At 37.4% G+C, this 13,951-nt stretch overlaps 1 protein-coding gene across 4 annotated transcripts in view; it reads right to left on the bottom strand.

Annotated features, from left to right (window-relative positions):
* The window catches only part of DIAPH3 (diaphanous related formin 3), a gene marked incomplete at its 5' end in the record, with an annotated part of 440,633 nt that overhangs the window by 389,519 nt on the left and 37,163 nt on the right, over nt 1-13,951 (bottom strand). For 3 of the 4 annotated variants that reach the window (XM_081046382.1, XM_081046383.1, XM_081046384.1), the window contains one exon: nt 3,079-3,246. The exons of the other annotated variant lie outside the window; for it this stretch is intronic. In XM_081046382.1, the coding sequence (XP_080902508.1) occupies nt 3,079-3,246 (168 nt within the window). The remainder of the gene's footprint in view (nt 1-3,078; nt 3,247-13,951) is intronic. 4 annotated transcript variants of the gene reach the window in all.

The following is a 13,951-nucleotide window of genomic DNA, read 5'->3' as shown; positions in this document are numbered from 1 at the left end:
AATCGAGCCTGGAGCTACTGTTTCGCCTAACAGGTATTTTGTACAAATGGTTTTTGGATACTGACAAAGATTCAGTCTTTGAAAACCAAGGACTTCCTGTCAGCACCCAAGTGCCTCAGTTCACTCCTGAAGGGGTTTCACCTCCCATTGCAAATTCTACTTATCTACCTGCCCTAGTTTAGTTGTGCCACTAAATGTGTATAGACAGACGTTTACCTCTCCCAGTTTCTCTTAATTCAATACAATCTGCTATATCTGTCACATTCTTAAAGCCAGGAGTCCATCTGTACATTTCAAAACAGGGCATTACAATCAGCAGCATTTAATGGTGATATTTAAGTACAGTAACCAAAAGTAAAATAAGTTAAATGTTTTTAAGAAAAAGTAAAAATGTAAAATAAAATGAAAATTACCCCCCACCCAAAAAAAAGGATTATTTTAAAAGTTACATGGTGCCAAAACAAAAACTCTAGATGCAAACTTTAAATGGTAAGAAATCTCAGTAGTGGCAAATGCCAAAAGGTTTAAATGGCAAATTATTGAATGTTGCTTCAACAAAATAATTTTTATTAATAAAAATACTATCGAGAAGTGCAAACCAAAAATCAAACCAACCCTAATCTAGCATCCTCTACAGACATAGACACAGCTTTAAATCTGTCCGCAATGTGGTACCCTGAAAACCCTGAGAAATATCACGAATCCATATTTGAAGAAGGAAAAAGACCCTTGTCAGCTTCACAATCTGCAGGTCTTCCCTACAATGTCTTGTGATATATTCAAAGGAATCAGAAATGGAAGGAAAGAATCTATATCTTATATATTTAAAACAACACAGTTGTGACAAACTCATTCATTAGCAAATTAGGCAGCCCTGAGAAAGCAACAATTTCATACTACTTCTGCTTAGGAAAGTGAGTTTGACTGCAAAAGATCTTCTGCCAACAAGGAGAACTGTTTAAGATTTAACAACTGATCTGGCCCAGTTATTAAATATGTATTCTGTAAATACTTCGAAAATGTCAATATCCATCTGCTCTGTACATACTATTAAAATTGATACTCTTAGCCAGGAGATGAGTAAGACTGACAGAAAAATACTTCTAAAGTAGTCATGTTCAGGAGAGAATACCATACACTATATTCAGTACTTTCCAGGTAGTGGTACTTAATGGCTTGTGGTGATAAAATGTGGCCTACGTAAACATCAAACATCAAAAAGCAGCTCTGTTTACTCTGATGGCACCATCAATTACGATCAAAAAGAAAAAAAATTTTTTTTTCTTAACAAAGTAAACACAAGTAAACCAAAAAAAGTCCCATTCCAGAATCTCCCACAATATTCAGGTGAGTGGTTCGACCTACGGTGCAGGGTGCGCGGGGAGGAAAGGTACTTGACTACCTTGAATCCTCAGACGTAGTACTGAGAAGAGCTACTTTTATACAAGCATCGTTAACAAAGGCAAGGGCTAGCAAAAGAAAATTTTAAAAGGTTGTATTCTTTGTTCAAGGCTGAAATTATATCAGCTCATGGTCACAAAAGTTAATAAGGAGGCATACATGGGTTGTTAACCAAAACCAAAATCGTCATCAAGAGCTGACGAAATAGGTAAGAATTTCCCAAGGTTAGAGTGCATGTCAAACAATGCTAATAAAATGGACATTCAATGGTGAAAAGTTAGGACTCACTAACACAAATTAAAAATCCCATGAAGACATAAACTAGGCATTCTTTCTTACTGGGGTCTCTCCTGAAGCTCCATATTTGACACTGAACAGAGACACTTGATTAATAGAAAATAAGGGAGAATAATGGTAAATACACCCGTTGATTCCAGCTGAGTAACGAAGGGACCAGCTATTAACTTTTTCTCAAATTTAAAGCACATCTTATCCTCCAGTGTAAATAGATGAATGCAAAAATCTCCCCCAAAACTAAAGAAAACTGCCAGGACCAATAGGTGAAACAGACATACAAAATAAATCACGATGCTGAAATAATAAACAGCTCCTCAGAATGGCATGAACGATCCTTCCAGCATCTGTCCCAAAGAATCGCTCCAGTCTAATTTTTCCATTCTCTCTCTGGTCCCCCCATGAGCTACTTAGACACTAGTTCTGTCTTTGCTCACTGCTGCTCCCCATCTCAAGAGAATGCCCTGCCCTCTGCTATCCAAACTCTAAGTTAGGACCTAAGTTAGGACCTGCCTCTAGTCCACCCTTTCTACTACATTTCCCTAAACTAGGATGATTTCCCTACCACTTTGGTTTCCCCTGAAGCTAATTAGCTATCTCAAAAATTAAAAGGAGCTTCATCCTACCCTGAACTTACAAATAAGTTAAACATTAAATACTACCTTCTGGCATTTATTACGCATTTAATTTTTCAATTGTTTGTTTTGAATCCTAAGAGATAAGCAACTTGAGGGTAGAAACTATGTATGTAAATAACCTATTTACATAAAATTAGCATTCATTTTGTGGTAAGTGGTTTGAATATACTTAACATCTGTGGGCTACTGGTCAATTCGTTCAGCCGTTTGAAGGGCAGGAGTCAGATGGAAAAATCACCATGACTTAGAACCAGCTGAAGAAGGCCACGAGTGACACCCTGTCTCCACCAGAATAGGCACAAATCAAAATGAGTTCGTTCAAGTGTCTATAGGCAGAACTGTTGCAGGACTAAAGGGCTCGGTTATCCTGAGAAGCAAGAAAAAACAAGTGAAGGCGACAAATCAGTGCCCTGAATACACAGGGCACTGTGAGGATCACCCCAAAATGCAGCCGAACGCCAGCAGACAGACCATGTAGATAATCTATTCAAGACAAAAATGGATCATTGGACACTTTAGGGTATTTGTTTTTATATGTCCTGTAGAGACCAAAAAACTGGCATGACATTTTTCTTCAGATTCTTATTTTTGTCATTGTAAAGCTTTGGTGCCTAGAATGCTATCTTAAATGACATCAGAAACCACTCTATGGAACACAAGTTCCAGATATGTTTGATGTTCCAAAAATATGACCAAAAGCTAAGGCCTTGACATCAAACAACACTCACAAGAATCAAAATCTTACCATCATCTTTTCAAAAAGTTCTAAGACTTCGTTCTCTGACAGCGGCTTTGGAAGGTGTTCCACCATCCCTGAAGAGCAATCATTGCTTCCAAATGCAGTCTTCAGGTTGGAAAGTGGAGGTCTCTCTTTCTTGCTCCCTGGAATTTTTATGCTGGCAAATTTGTCCAGCTACAGAGAAAGATAAAATGGCACATAGTAAGTATTTCCTTCTCAACATTTATCTAATCCCCAAAATGAAGAATCAATTAACCATTATCACTTTGATTTCATCGGGAGATATTCAGCATTGGACTCTTTTTAAGATTCCTTCTAATCTTAAAATTATAGGATTGAGATTATAATGACAGGTGACCTTTACTTTACAAATCAGCAATGTAAGCAGTTTTACAAAAGTAACTTAGCTAATTTAGTGGTTGGCAATAAAACTATTACTCTGTGTCCTGGTCCCCAACCCCTTGTCCAGAGCCCTTTACATCATGCAAACCACCATGGAGGGGGGGGTGATTTAGGAATTTTAAGAACTGAATTCTACTTATACCTCTATAGCCTGCGGGCCTGATGAACACATTTTACTCAAGCTGCTGCTCTGTATTTGAACTTCATGCGTAACTACAGAGTAGGGTGGCTAAAGCATTGGGAAACAAAGCTGGAATTTGTTGCAATGGCATTCTTCTACAATTAGATCATCAAATAGTTTGCTGATATTTGAAAATGTAGAGATGTTAGTTTACAAGGTTAATTGCTTGTTCATTGAAATTTTCTTGAATTTCACAAGTTCTATTTCTCCCAGAGAAACAAGACTTACATAAATGGGAACAAATAAAAACAAGCAAGTCTTCATCTACATTTGAAAAGCACAATGATTTTGTGAACTGCTCAGCATAACTCTGCACGTGAATCTACTGTTTTTGCCATGATATGTACAGTACATAGACCTGTGCTATTCATTCTGGGAACCACTAGCCCCATGTGGTTATTTAAACACAAATTAAATTGAAAAGTCAGTTCCTTAACTGCACTGACCACATAACAAGTGTGCAAGAGCCACATGTGACTAGCAGCACCCATACTGGTCAAAGCATGTAGAGAACATTTCTATCATCGCAGAAAGTACTATGGCAAATACCATACTTAAAATTCTCAATTTAAAAGAACCAGTCACATTACTGATTATTCACTTCACCCACAAAACAGGATGTCTTCAAATAATGAGATGCAGAGACAATCATACTTATCTTTCAAAATTGGTCTTTAAATTTACTACGAAGATAATGCTGAAAAAATGCTCAACATCACTAATCATCAGAGAAATGCAAATAAAAACCACAATGAGCTATCACCTCACCCCAGTCAGAATGGCTATCATCAACAAGACAAATAGTAACAAGTGTTGGAGAGGCTGTGGAGAAAAAGGAACCCTCATACACTGTTGGTGGGAATGCAGACTGGTGTAGCTGCTATGGAAGGCAGTGTGGCGGTTCCTCAAAAAATTACAAATAGAATTACCATATGACCCAGCAATACCTCTCCTGGGTATCTACCCAAAAAATCTGAAAACATTTATCCATAAATGTACCGTTGTTTCCCCAAAAATAAAACTTAATCAGAAAATTAGCCCTGGCATAATTTTTCAGGAGGACATCCACAGAACATAAGCTCTAATGTGTCTTTTGGAGCAAAACTTAATATAAGACCCAGTCTTATTTTCAGGAAACACAGTATGTGCTCCAATGTTCATTGCAGCTTTATTTACAGTGGCCAAGACATGGAAACAACCAGTGTCCTTCAATAGATGATTGGATAAAGAAGTTGTGGTATATATGGAATACGATTCTGCCATAAGAAAAGATGAAATAATGCCATTTGCAACAACATGGATAGATCTTGAGATTATTATGCTAAGCGAAATAAGTCCCACAGAAAGTCGAGAACCATAGGATTCCACTGATAAGTGGGATATAAAACTGAAAAGCAACAAAGGAACAAGACAAACAAATAAACAAAAACTCATAGACACAGACAATAGTTTAGTGGCTACCAGAGGGTAAGGGGGGTGGGGCGTGGTAGATGAGGGTAAAAGGGATTAAATAAATATATGGTGATGAAAGGAGAACTGACTCTGGGTGGTGAGCACACAATGTGATATATAGATGATGTATTACAGAATTGTACACCTGAAAGCTATGCAACTTTACTACATAGTTTCAGGTGTACAATTCTGCAGTATATCATCTATATATCACATTGTGTGCTCACCACCAGGGTCAGTTCTCCTTGCACTTAATGAACTACTATTGACAGGAGCACGGGTAGCGGCATGACGAATTAGAATTCCAAGGAGCCCCAGTCATGAAACAAGTCTGCGCCCACCTACCAACTCCTTCCCTGAAGCCTTCACACACTGTGTGGGGTAACATTCCAAGGGGTGGGAAGGGCAGGAAAGCTGAGCAGATGTTCCCTGAGGCATGAGAGCTCTCTCCCAATGCGAAGCAGCTGCCCTCTGAAGTCAGTGGCCTGGGCAAACACCTGAGAAGAATCCCAGCGATGCCTTCTGGGCCTTTAGAGAGTACACGGCAGGTGCCATCTGAAAGCTGGGAGCGGGACACCAGGTCAGAGAGAGATTTTCTGAAGAAACAAGAAACCACAAGTGAACTGGAAACAAAAAGAAAACTCCACTATAACCCTAAAAATGGGTATCAGGACTTTAAAACAGAAAGAGATACCCCACAGTTTTGAAAGCTAGTAGTTCAGTTGTGAAGTCAAAAAACAGATTGCCAGAATCTCATTAGTGCTCACATCCCGAAACCTCAAAACAGCTGAGGTCACGGCTGAGCTGAGTAAAACTAAAGCATAAAGGAAATTCAAACACAGCTGAACTAGATCACACTGACTCAGCCACCGCCCCCTCCCCTCACCCCCCATTCTTGGAGCCTGAAAGAAGGGCATGCCTTTTTTGGAAGCAAATAACTTAATTTCTACTATAATTTTTTTTTTTAATGACCACCATACAGTCAAATATTGTGAGACACACAAAGCAAGAAAATGTGGCCCCCTAGTCAAAAGAAGCAGACCTAGAGATGGCCCAGAGGGTGGAATTACTAGACAATTTAAAATTAGATCTGTAAAAATGACAAAGGATATCATAAAAAGAGTGGACATCATACATGAGAGATGGGTAATTTTAGACACAAGGTCACAGAAATTTTTTTTAAATGTCTATTAGAATGAAAAATGTATCATAAGTGAAGGATTCACTAAGTGGGCTTAACAGAACCTAAGCATTGCTAAGGGAAGAACTGGTGAACCTAAACACAAATGAAGAAAATTATCAAAATCAAAATGGGGGTGGAAAGCGGAAAAGGAAAAATAAGAAAAAGAAAAAACACAGTACCCAAGACCTGTGACCTAATACGAAATGTTGTCATACAAGTGTAATTGGGGTACAGAAGCAAAACACTGAATATGGTACAGAAGACATATTTCAGGAGGTAGGTGTCCTAATTGATTAAAAAAAAATCAATTCACAGATCCAAGAAATTCAGCAAACCCTAGAAAAAATAATTTTAATAAAGAAAAAAAAAAACCACAACTATGCACCTCCTAGTCATACTGCTGAAATTTAAAAATAAAAGTCAAGCCACGAAAGTGCAGCTAGAGAAATGGAGACTTTACATACACAGGAGAAAAATGATATAAATGATAACTAATTTCTCACCAGAAACAATGGCAGCCAAAGACAATGGAATGGCATCTATTAAGAACTGAAAGAAAAATATTGGCATCAAGGGTTTCTGTGTCCAATGAAAATACCTTTCATAAATAGAAGCAAAACAAAGATTTTCAGACAGACAAAAGCTGGGAGAATCTGTCTCCAGCAGACCTGTACTACACAAAAAGGGTCAAAAGAAGTTTATCAGGCCAAAGTGAAACGATACCAAATGGAATCCCAGATTTACAAAAAGAAATGAAGAACAATGGAGAGGTTACACTGTTAGATGTTGCTCATACAAAGATAAATGAGCTATTTAGGGCGGAAATAACTAACAACCCAGTGAACAAGACAAGCACATAAACAAGTAATTATATAGCCATACAAGAAATGTAGCAAAAGGTACGTACAATGTATTACAGTAGCTAAGAGGGGCATCTAACTCACCAATATAAACACTTTCTACTTTGGAATAACCCAGCAACATAAAATTGTCTCTGCATGAATATATGTCTTAGAAGCTACTGTCCCTATGTACATTAGCTCCCCAATTCTCCATATGTGTTTGGAAAAACTAGGAGACACCAAAACTATGTTTTTAAGAAATGAGAATGGAGACTCTGTCTTCTGAAATACTTCATCGTCATCACTTCTACCATGTTTCCCCGAAAATAAGACCTAGCCGGACAATCAGGTCTAATGTGTCTTTTGGAGCAAAAATTAATACAAGACCTGGTCTTATTTTAATATAAGAATGAATCTTATATAATATAGTATAATACCAGGTCTAATGATATGATATGATATGATATGATATGATACGATATGATATATGATATGATACCGGGTCTTATATTAATTTTTGCTCCCAAAAATGCATTAGAGCTGATTGACTAGGTCTTAATTCCGGGGAAACACGTTATATAAGTTATAGCAATCCCTCATTGTAGGAACTATATTGGCTCCTCTTCACACATCATCGAAGCGTAATTTGATTAATATGCTAAACTTATGACATGAAATTAAGCAAAACATCATTAATACAACATCAATATTATAAATGTAAATATGTCAATGAATGGGAATAGCAATTCACAAGCTAATTTATGAATGCATAATCTAATGGTTCCATCGTGGTAGAGGTTCAGAATTTTTAGTTTTCACCTAAAGTTTCACACAAACTTTTGAAAATAAAAATCTCTAGCTATAGCTATAACAATGGCTAATATTTATTGGACCTCTTCTATATGTTACGCACTGGGCTAAGAGCTTGAAACGCAGTACAGGTTGAACGCATTTGTGTAATCCTTACAATGAGGAAACCGCATGTCTAAATAATAATAGACAAGCTCCAAAACACCTTTATACATAAAAAATTCATAGTATTTAGCTTGTAAAATAGCATAAAAGAAAAACGTAACACCAATCCACTATGTTTTTAGTACAACATTTATATCCATAGACAATATCAGAATTTATACAATAATAATAAAATAGAATTAGCACCCCTCCCGAATATGCTTAGCACCTAAACTCTGGGGAAGGTTGGATTTTATCCAAGTGGAAAAATGAATTTGCACATTATCATGAGCATAGCTAGCGAAAAGCCAGACAGGAAAAAAATCAGCATATACCTCCTCTAGCTCCTAAAGCTTCAAAGGTCCAAATAGTAATATGAGCTACAAAAGATCAGTATTTCCCAGTATACAATGCTTGTATCTATTTTCCCTGCTTAGATGAGACGAAAGACAAAATAAAGAAGGAGCCATAGAAGAAAAATAAATACCATCCTTCCTCCTATTCTAAAAGAATAAATTGAATTTGTTGAATACCTCAGGCTTAAAGTAAAGTGTTCCCAGGTCCGTGATGCTCCATTGAGCACTGTAAGTAGATTCCACACAATCGGACACTATTACAAAGTGAGGTACAAAGTGAATTTTACTACCAAATCATTTTAAATACTCCAGTGAAATTTCATTTTTTAAAAGGGATGCTGCTATGATTCTACTCAAACAGAAACAAATCACTAATTTATCTTTCATGAAATTGCACATACAATTTGCTTAAAGCAAGACACAATGGAATGTAAAAGCAAACCTTTAAAACCAAATTTTTTAAATACTTTTGTACATAAAAACAACATAGAAATCCCCATCATACTGACTGCAAATGGTGGTCATTTTGTATTTGACAATGGGGCTGGGAGTATGTGTCTTTTACAATTTGTGCACTTGCATACCTGCTTTTAGTTTTATATGAAATTCTCGTCTTGAACATGAGCTAGAAATACAACCCAAGTAGATGAAATACACAATTTGCCTTTGTTGGAGAACTGATTAAACACACAGAAGACTGAAGGAATTCTATCACAATGCTATTTGGAGGTGGTACACCATTCTTAATTAATATGGCTACAGCTGTGTCTGGGGTATACTGAGGTTTATAAATTAATATCACTTATCTTCAGGGGAAGCTAAACGAGCACCCTACTGAGTATTATCTCACACTGATAATCAGTAATGACAGTTTAAATAAAATTAATTAAACCAAAAAACAGGCTCTAAAAAACTACCTGGATTTTAGCTACGATATTATACTGTAACAGTGAAGATACAATTTTCACTCTTAGAATGTTTTAAATACAAACAGAGAACTATTTTTTTAATTTAAAACAAGAGGAAGATATTGTAATTATTAGTCATCTTACAACTTGAAATGTCTGAAAAAGTGTATAGATCACCAACACACTTCCTTAGAACACAGAAGGGAGTAGATATTTTCATGCAATCCAGGAGAATTATTAAGCAACTATAAGTTCACTGTAATTACAGAATCAATTCTATGTGAATGTAAACCTGAAATCCAGAAAAAATATATATATCACTTAAAGTTATCTATCAATTTTCATGTACTCTCATATTGTATTTCCATGTAATCTTGTCCTAAGTCACTTGCAAATTTTTGACCCAAGAAACTGTGTAAAGTATTTATTATTGTTTTAAGCCATTAAGTCTGAGGATAATTTGTTACATAGTAATAGATGACTAATACACAGCTCCTTGTAGAATACTTTTAAATGCCTAAAATATACATAATTACAAGGAAAACTAAATAAAATAGGGTTGTGAAAATATTAAATTGTAACAGTAATATATATTCATCTTCATGAATGCATTACATAGCAAGAGATAATACAAAGTCTAATTTCAACATAGTGTTGAGTATAAATCATTTTTTGAAGTATCTTCAATAACGCTAATGTTCTGAAAACATCTGTGATTTCTGTGGTGATAAGTCACAGGCCAAACTCTACTGTGGGAAGGGAGATGTCTATATTCATAATTTTAAAAAATACTAAATTTCACTTAAAATGTTAATGAAAATAGATTTAATCTTTTTCCCATTCAAGTTCAAGGACACCATGAATGGTCACAAACCCCTTGGTGGTCCAGGAACCCCCGGTAAGAACCCCTGGTAGGTAGATATGGAATAGCAACAAAAACAGTGGTAGAAAAGAAGAAAGTAAGTCAAGTTCTAATGCCTTCGGTGAATCAGTGGGAGGGACGAGAAAAACCTACAGTTAAGACCAACAAGGAGCGATGCACAGAAATGCTTAAAAAGAGCCGGAAGCCTTTGAGGGAAGAAGAGACCAGGAAAGGAAAGCCTTCAAAGAACATCTAGGTTTCCGTTAGAGCAAAAGGGAAAACAAACATTCAAAATGACAGGCTTTGAGATACAGAGGGCAAAGTAGGAGGGCTTGGGAGGTTTGCAGGAATTGGGAGGCAATGGCAGATAAGAAAAAGTGGGCCTGCATAGACAAGGACAGAAGCACCTACGTGTGTGTTGATGACATGGATTGATTATGACTTTCGGTGTCGACTCAGGGCAGCAGAAAAGTGAACTAAATTGCAGTAACTAATGAAAATTAATAAGGAAACAAATCAGGCCACGTGGACTGTATCTTAATTCATCTTCTCTTTGTCCCTACTCGCAAGACCCTAGTTCAGGCCACTTGGACGACAGCTACAGCCTCCTAAATGGCCTCTGTGTCTTCACTGCCCTTCTACCCCTACCTCTCCTGGAGCTGTTCTCTACACTGACATCCTGTTGACCTTCCTGAAATGCAAATCCAGTCATGTCCCTCACTCCTGTGCTTAAACTCCTTCAACCTTCCTATCCCCATGACTCAGAGGATAACATTGAGTCATATCTTATATCTTATCATGGCTCAGCGGTCCATCTTAATCAGAACATTCCTTCCTCTCCACACCACCTCTTCGCTGGGCCACCACCCTTACCCTGTGCCACCTAGATGGAATGAGTCACGTAGAGGTCGCTAAATGTGCTCATGCTGTGCCTTGTGCCTAGTGCCTATCCATACCCACAGGTCGTGCCCCGTCCACTTGATCTGCTGAATTTCAAGTCAACCTTCAGCTCTCGGCTTGAGCTACACCCCATGTAGGAGTCTCCCTGACTCCTCGACACTGGGTGAGACGGCTACAGACCTACCTAGTGCTTGCATGCCTACAGAATAGTACGGATGCTATTAAGAAACTGCCTCACCTCGTAGATGTCTACACAACTAGGGTCTATGTCCCCGGGAATAGGAATTGTTAGTTTATTCACTAAACTATGCCTAGAACTTACTGGTCCTGAGTATGTAGCATGTGTCTTATTAATATTTGTTAAGTAAATTAATGAATAGCTTCCTATCTTCCATAACTGGGACATAAACCACTGCTTCTTGCTAATCCTTCTCAACAGTATCAGGAAGAATGCCAGACATCACATCTTTTAAACATTTAAAGAACCCAGACTGTTCCTAACACTGATCATTCAAAGAGCAGTCCTCTATACTAAAAAGGAGCATGAACTTCTGTAGTATAGTACTACGGAGTAATACTACCGTAAGGAAAATACTCCTATACTACTACCAAAGGAAGGAGCATAAAACCATTTTAGAAAAATTTAATAGTCAAAAATCTTCAAAGTTCTATCTACCCACGTCTACTTAAATACATATATTCAAATACATAATACATATATTCAAATGTTATAATACTCTATACTTAAAATGAAATAAAGTTAGCTCTGTAAATGAATGTTAACACTTTATTTCTAAAAGACAGACGCATAGTACTCATTCATGAAAATTATCTGAAGACATCAACAATTGCTTTCTACTTGCAAACCGGATGCTTCACTAGGAAGCCGTTCAGTAGATATCCAAGAAGTAAAATTATTTCAGAGTAAAAGGTTACTACCACTCCTGCCAGCCTGGATTCCGACTTGTCCTTCAAAACGCAGCTGAAGTTCACCTTCTCTAGGAAGCCTTCTCCAAGGTCAAAGTTCTCCTTACGGCTTCCACTGACCCTTATACTGCTATCCAGCCCCGGCACACCACACTGAAATACGTACTGATGGTGGACGCATTTCCCATTGCCCCCAGAGGGAACAGACCGTCATATTCATCCTTGTATTCCTATAATAGTTCTAGGTACTCAATGAATGTTTAATGAATGAATGGATAAAAGGATGAATAAACAAGTCTGCACACCCTTCTACATCTTAGTGTATTCACTCTGAGAGCTCTTGATTTTACTCCCAAGTTTCTACTGATTTAAGGAGGAGCTCTCTAAACGGTTTCATAAATATTTAAAAATCCTAAGATAGTACTTAAGTGTTACTACTGAAAACCTAAGTACAGGAAGCTCTAATTAACTCATGTTAATGGGCTCAGAAAGGCCCACCTGACTTAGTAAATAGTTTAAATTTTATAGAACTTATTTTGATGAATTTCACCACATATAGTCAGTGGGCCCAGTCCATCTTGGTATTTCTATTTTACACAGAAGAGTATATTTTGAAAATATTTTAAAGAAAAATTGTGGGAAACATACATTGTTTGCTTTATCACTCTGTTTTTAACTTACCAAGGAAAATATAGATAAGTTCATGAAAATGCATAATGAACTTAAATTATAGTATGAAAGCTTTATATCCTACCAGGGCAATAAGAAAATTATTTTAAATAATTATTTTAAGTTGAGCTCTTTTTTCAAGTTAATGGTGTATGTTCTATTCACTGACTTGCAAGTCAGGCACATATTCAGATAACAAAGCATTTTATTTTCTTTAAGAGGTATGATGTCTAATTTAGCATATATCCCACAGGACACATCACATCCAGGCAGGTACAGGAATAGTCTGCAAATAGACAAAACCCTGTCCCGTTAGGCACACTCATCTGGAGAACTCGTCTTTAAGTGACGAGTCACAGAAACACCCAGGAATGTGCTGGAGTTTTCTGGTAGCAGTTAGTTACTGAGTGAGAGAGAAGGCCCACAGAGGCAGTGACAGCTTCTGAAAGCACTCACCAGAACCCATGCCCAAACCAGGTGGCATCCCAGTGGCCACAGGACCCCACTGCCCGTGGGGAATTTGAGGGGAACCAGGAAAGCCTGTGCTTTTGTCTGGGAGCAGACTGCAGTTACTGGATCTGGGAAGTGGTTTCCACACAGTTTTTCTAGGTCATAATTTTAAAAACCTCTTGTCTTCCACGTGTTGCCATCTTAGTCACACGTATCACTCACTGTTCCTTTGGGATAAACCTTTCTCAGTTTTGTTTACTAGAAATAGTCAAAATAGCTTATTCCTTATCACAGAAAAGTTCTTGAATACAATGTGTCTTTACAATTATAAGTTTTCTCAGGATTAAAACCAATGGCTATGATACATTTTTTTTTTCTTGTCGGTTTAAAGGTCAGAAGTCTCATAGAGAGAGAGCTTTAAATGAAAAACAGAAAGCAATGAGATATACCTCTAGATTTTACACTGGCACTCTTTGTGGAGAAAGGGACAGCACTTAAGTGACAGGATAACTCCCTTATTACAGATGGTGTCCTCCGAAGCCAGCCTGCCAGAGTTTTCCTGGCTGCGCCGTGTGACTTTGAACCAGTTACTTACTTTCTCTTGCTTCAGTTTCTCCATCTTTAGAAAGGGGAATAATAATAATGCCTACTAAGAGACTTGCTCTGAAAATGAAATGTGTTTATAACGCTGGCATTTGAAACACTACATAGCACACGGCTAGTAATTACATGGTCCTAACTATCACTTCACACACCTTTTTCCAATGAGCAGCCATGTTTCTATCTTCTCTAT

Source organism: Rhinolophus hipposideros (genome assembly GCF_964194185.1).
Source record: "Rhinolophus hipposideros genome assembly, chromosome: 4".
Lineage (NCBI taxonomy): Eukaryota > Metazoa > Chordata > Mammalia > Chiroptera > Rhinolophidae > Rhinolophus > Rhinolophus hipposideros.
The sequence above is the reverse complement of the archived record's forward strand: the minus strand, read 5'-3'. Positions and strand labels throughout refer to the sequence as shown.